Below are 6,100 nucleotides of genomic sequence, written 5' to 3'. Positions count from 1 at the left end.
TTTCTATCCAGTTTCCTTCCCGAGTAGCAGAAACCAGCACGGCTGACTTTGTGTAAACGACTTTTGGTGCTGTTTTGAATTGCGGAGCGCTGCTCCCGTCTCCCCGGGCCTGGAGACAGCCCGATCGGCTTTGAGATGGAAGAATAGCACCCTCAAGAGTTGACAGCCACGCTGCTTCAGCGATCCGTAGTCTGCAACAGCCGTCCTTCCCCTTTTAGGTAAATTAACTCCCCGGCACACCGTAACTGAAGCAGCGAGACTGAAGGTTTTCTCTTGACATGAGATTAGAAATATTTGGTATCGGTCACCGTTGATGCATGTGGAAATACGCATTTGTGCTTGTCTGAGGGATGATCGGCTTCTGATCGTTTTATTTGCCTTCAGAGAAGGAGGGACAATAAAAAGACAAAGAATTGTCTTATTTGTCTAAGTCTGGGAACTTCATTTTATACTGTATTAAATCAATTTGAACGGGAATTTAGGGTTTCGTGTAAAAAGAGATTATTTTAAAGTTCTTAACTTAGATAAAAGGGGTCTATGTAAAAAAAAAAAAAAATACTGAGCAAACCAGTCTTTAAATTGTGGGGACTTGTTCGTTAATTACAGTAATTAGGAATGGAATCTGATCCTAAACTTTCTGATTTACTTTGAATTTCTTTTAATATGTGGTTAGGCCTTAATTGCAGAATGATTATAAAATGTGAGAGCGTTTTAAGACTACAGAGGCGTAGGTATTGTTATTAAATGACAAACTTAGTTATACGCTTCTGCTGTTTCATGCAGCACTGACCTTTTATTTTGAATGCCCACGGCCTATTCCCGCTTCTGCCGACTTCAGGGCCGGGTAAGGCCCTTCAAAAACTCCGAGTACAAACTGCTCGCCAGCTACTATCCCAGACGATGTTCGCCCCAGCAGGCAAAAAGTCCGGCTGTGGGTTTGTCCCTTTGCTGTGAGGGGGTTCGCTTGCATAGAACCAGCAGAATTCGGACAGTCGGGTGCGGCTGGGGACATTTTACTCTCCGCTCTGGGGCATCCGGAACTCGCTCCTGTCACAGACTCGGGGCTTTTCCTCCGTAGCCTGACTTTTTTGGAGTTCTTCTTACTCGTGCGTTGGTTGTTCAGACAGCGCTCCAGCCCCCCGTAGGCCACCGAAACACCCCTTCGAGGCACTGCTGCTGCGCTGAAGCCAACACGTATAATTTTAGAAAACACTGACTGTGTATAAAAAGAATTTAGGACTTTTTTTTTTATCTGCTGATAGTGGAAGGTGAAAAGTATATTCTGTAGTCTGTAAATTAATATGTTTCTCTGCTGTAATTACAGAATCCGTTCTCCCGAGAGGATACTAGAGTGCAACTGACTGCCGGCCTTGCTTTTGCTCATGAAATGGGGGGTTGCGTGGGCCTTGTGCGATACAAAACCACGGGGTCCTGGTACGCTGGCATTTGGTTTCCTGTTCAAGACTTTGTCAATTATTTTTAATTGCAAGGAATCTGTCAAGCCCTTTCTGAGCAAGGAATTTACCGTCCCAAGTTTCGGGTTTACCAGAACATCCAGGACTAAGAATTACAGCTTTTTTTATTTTATTTTTTTTTTTCTCCAGCCATCGCTGTTTGAGTCAGTTTTCTCTGCAGATCTCCCTGTAGCACCCGCTCCAACGGCCTCCACTTGTCCCGTGGGGCTTCCTCGGGCGCTCCGGGGAGCCACAGCCCCCGGGAGCCCCCGGTCCCCCACGGAAGCTCCCCCGGGGGGCTGCGGCTCCGCAGCGGCGCTGCGCCCGCGTTATCTGGGGCGAACGCCGGGAGCCGGTCCGCGCCCGGCACCGGCCGCGATTGCTGCGCGCGCCTTTGGGGAAACTGTCGTTAACTTTACCTGCTCGATCCCTGCGGGGCGCGGGGGAGACCCGCGCGTTCACCTCCCGCGCACGGCCGGAGCCCGCGGGCACCGCACCGCACCGCACCGCACCGCACCGGGCTCCGGCTGAGCAGCGCCGGGCGGCCCCGTCCGATCGCCGCCGGGCGGAGCGGGGCCCGGGAGCCTCCGCTGCCCCCCGAGGTCTCCGCCAGCGCCGGCCGGGGCCGGGCTCCGCGGGTCCCGCTGTCGCCGGGGCCGCCCCGCGGGTGCCGCCGCTGAAGCCGGGATGCGGCGCAGCCCGCTCCGAGCCCGCCCGGCGACGGGGCGCTGCCGGCAGGGAACCGCCGCCGGTCCCGCGGGCACACACGGCGGCGGCGGCGGCGGCGGGGGGGGATGTTCCCGACCGGCCAAATATTTGCAAGGACGCGCGGGTGATGGTGAACTTTGAGCCGGTGTGTGCAGCGCGGCGGGAGCCGCCGGGCGCGGGGGCGGAGCGGGCGGTGGAAATGTACCGGGGCGGGGGGGGGGGGTGGGGGGGTGGTGCACAAAGTCCCCGCGCCGCTCCCCCCTCCCCCCCCCGCCTCTCACCGGCGCGGAGCCTCCGCGGCGGCCGTACCTCCGCGCTCTGCGCCCGCTCGGGGGGGGCGGCGGGGGGGGCGCGGCGGGGGCCGGGGGCGGGCGGGCCGTGCCGGGCGCTAAGACCCGTCTGCGCGGCGGTCAAAGGTTGCCAGCGGGAGGGGTGTCGCCGCTAGAGGGCCCGTCCCGGCGGTATATATACGGCTGCCGGACGGCCGCGACCCACTGGCAACAGGGCGGCGGGCGGGCGGCGAGCGGGGCGCGGGCGGGCTGGGGCGGGGGACGGGCTCCGGGCGCGCCGAGCCGTGCCGAGCCGTGCCGTGCCGTGCCGAGCCGTGCCGTGCCGAGCCGAGCCGAGCCGCGGTGCCGTAGTGCCGCGGTGCCGTTCGCCGCCGGGGAGCCGCGGGCTCGCTAGAGCCGCCGCCGCCGCCGCTGCCGCCGCCGCCCCGTCCGAACCCTGGATTGCAGGAGCCCTTCACCATGCCCGGCAGACTGTAGGTGCTTCATGGAGCAAGCCAACTTCTACGAGGTCGATTCCCGGCCCCCGATGAGCAGCGGCCAGCACCACCAGCTCCAGACCCCCCTGCTCGGCAGCGCCTACAGCTACAGAGAGGCTCCCTCGGCGGCGGCACCTGCTGCGGGCGGCGCGGAGCTCGGCGACATCTGCGAGAACGAGAACTCCATCGACATCAGCGCCTACATCGACCCCGCCGCCTTCAACGACGAGTTCCTGGCCGACCTCTTCCAGCACAGCAAGCAGCAGGAGAAAGCCAAGGCCATCCTGGCCGGGGATTTCGACTTCCACAGCATGCATGGGGCCGGCGCCGCCGCCTCGGCGCCGGGGCACCAGCAGCAGCACCACCAGCAGCCGCTCTTCGGCTGCGTGGCCGGCTACATGGACGGCAAGCTCGACCCCCTCTACGAGCGCATCGCGGCGCCCGGCCTGCGGCCGCTGGTCATCAAGCAGGAGCCCCGCGAGGAGGAGGAGGTCAAGTCGGCGGCGCTCTCGGCCCTCTACCCCCACCACGCTCCGCAGCAGCACCCCTCCCACCTGCAGTACCAGATCGCCCACTGCGCCCAGACCACCATGCACCTCCAGCCCGGGCACCCCACGCCGCCCCCCACGCCCGTGCCCAGCCCGCACCACCCGCACCACCCCCACCCCCCCGGCGGGCTGCCCGCCGCCGGACCCCTCAAGATGATGCCGGCGGACCACCGCAGCAAATCCAAAAAGACAGTGGACAAGAACAGCAACGAGTACCGGGTGCGCCGGGAGCGCAACAACATCGCGGTGCGCAAGAGCCGGGACAAGGCCAAGCAGCGCAACGTGGAGACGCAGCAGAAGGTGCTGGAGCTCACCACCGACAACGAGCGGCTGCGCAAGCGGGTGGAGCAGCTCACCCGGGAGCTGGAGACTCTGCGGGGCATCTTCAGGCAACTGCCCGAGAGCTCGCTGGTCAAGGCCATGGGCAGCTGCGCCTAGGCCCCCGCCGCCGGCCGCCCTCGCTCCCCCGGAGATGCTCCGCGCTCCCAGATTGTGTCAGGAGGAGAGGGAGGGGAGGGGGGTGGGTTTTTGTTTTGTTTTCGTTTTATTTTGTTTTGTTTGGTTGTTTTGTTTTGTTTTTTTTTAACGATTAACGACCAATACGAGAAGCCAGGCAGCTGTAGTATTAAAAGGTCCGTGCCTTAGGGATGACACACGAATAAGCTGAAAACATGGTGGGTTTTATAAGGAGAAAGGCGAGGGGAAGGAAGACGTTAAGAAGCCCACGTGTCTACACAGGGTAAATAACAATAATAATAATAATAATAGTAATAAAGCACGCATAGCAATCCAGATGTGCCTTAAAAGCTGGCTGCAGGAGCTCTGGGGCTTTCTGTTCCCCCCAGCCAGGCAGGGCGCAAGGAAGGAGGGTGAGGGACGTGCAGGCTGGCGGGACGGAGCGCCCCGGGGTGCCGGACAGGCCCACCCCAGCCCGGCCGGCCTGCGCTGCAGCAGGCGGGGGCAGCTGCAGGGAGGCCGGTGAGGAGAAGGGGGCTGAAGCTGAGGGACGTGCAGCGCCGTGCACCAGCCGGGAGCACTGAGGTGTGGGGCAGCTGCCGGACTGCTGCCAGGACTTGTCCCAGCCTGGCTGGGCCACCTCTGCCCGGCCCCGTCCCTGCCTCAGCTGGCAGCGGGGCAGGGGCCGCCGCCGCTGCGGGACCGATGGATGGCCCGGGACTGACGGAGCAGCAGCTTGCGCGGGAGCGTGGGGAGCTCCCTCCGCCAAAAGGAAGAGCAGCAGTGTCTTGTACTGTATGTCACGAGGTGGCGAAGCACAAATGAATAAATACCTATCGATGCGGGTATTTACTATGAACTTTCGGTGTATTTTGCTTTATTCCAGGACATTTAGCTCCTCTCCAAGTCTCTCTCTGTCCAAGCTGTGCCTCATGTAATGTGAAAGCCTTTCCGTGTATACTAGCTACACTTTATTTTTATTGCATTACTTAGATCTTTGCCATCATCACACGACTCTCTTATCTGGTGACAGAGACTATGCCCTTGTGCTGCAATGTTATTTTATTATTTGGGTGGGTGGGTGAGTGTGAGCGTGTGTTGCCTTCTTCACATTGTCCGGGGCCATCCGTGCCCCCAGACCCCAAGGCAGGGCTGCCTGGTGGGGGGCTGCGGGCTGGGGGGCTGCAGGACGCCCGCGGTGGGGCCCGGGGGCTCATCCCTGGGGCCGCGGCACCTTTGGACTCAGGAGCTTTTCCCGGGGGGAGCGGAAAATAAACCACCAACCGAGCAGGCCCCCTTCCAGGGAGCGCCGGTCGCCCTGCGGAGCGTTTGTTCCTCGTGTGAGAGCTGCACAGGAATTCCTCCGGTCGAAACAGTCGTGACGGGAGAGGAGACCACGGTGGAGACGTGAGCGGTGTGACAGCGGGAGCGCGGTGCGGGGGGCGCGTGTGCGTGTGCGTGTGCGGGCTGCGTGTGTGGGTATGTATACAGGTATGTGTATGCACACACAGCGGTGGGGTTTTTGGAATTGGGGGGGGGGGGGGGAACAACTGCATATAAAGTTTGTCGGAAGCCCTGGTTACGTTCATAAATAAACAGCATATATTCTACCACAGCCAGCCGCCTCTCTGTGTGTCTCCAGTTCGGTTTCCGCAGCCGGGCTGCAAACGGGCCCCGGCCCCGGCCCCGGCCCCTGCTCCCCCCCCGGCCCAGACGCCTGCGGGGGGCACAACCCCGCGCTCCCCCCGGGAAATCCGTCCACGGTCGCCTTTAAGAGAGCGGCGGTTTCCCCAACGCTGCCGGTGTCGGATGAGTCACCCGCCGCTGCGCCCTTCGCCCGGCGGGGCCGGGGGCTCGTCCCGGGGGGCGCTGGGCCGCGGGGGGTGCCGAGGGGCGGCCGCGGGCCGGGCCTGGCGCCGCTCGCCCCTGCCCGCCCCTGCCCGCCCCTCCCCGGGGGGTTCCGCCCCGGCCGGGCCCGGGGCCGCCGCGGGACTCGGGGGGGCTCCGGCGGCGGCTCCGCCCCGCCCCGCCCCGGGGCCGGCGGCGCGCGGAGGGGCGGCGGCGCGAGGCCCGGCGGCGATAGGGCGGGAGGGGGCGGCCGCGAGGGGGGCGGTGGCCGCGGCCGGGCCCTCCCGCAGCTGCCCCGCGGCGGCGGCGGCGGCGGCCCG

General features: G+C 63.0%; 1 protein-coding gene across 1 annotated transcript; it reads left to right on the top strand.

Moving 5' to 3' along the window:
* The first annotated feature begins 2,801 nt into the window (after positions 1-2,801).
* On the top strand, positions 2,802-5,445 carry CEBPA (CCAAT enhancer binding protein alpha). The gene has a single exon (XM_082489517.1). It carries the CDS (start codon positions 2,937-2,939, stop codon positions 3,912-3,914), a length of 978 nt encoding a protein of 325 aa, XP_082345643.1. The 5' UTR covers positions 2,802-2,936; the 3' UTR covers positions 3,915-5,445.
* The last annotated feature ends 655 nt before the right edge of the window (positions 5,446-6,100 follow it).

This window comes from Vanellus vanellus, assembly GCF_965231255.1.
Source record: "Vanellus vanellus genome assembly, chromosome: 12".
Taxonomy (NCBI): Eukaryota; Metazoa; Chordata; class Aves; order Charadriiformes; family Charadriidae; genus Vanellus; species Vanellus vanellus.
Note: the sequence above shows the minus strand (reverse complement) of the source record. Positions and strands in the feature narration are given on the sequence as shown.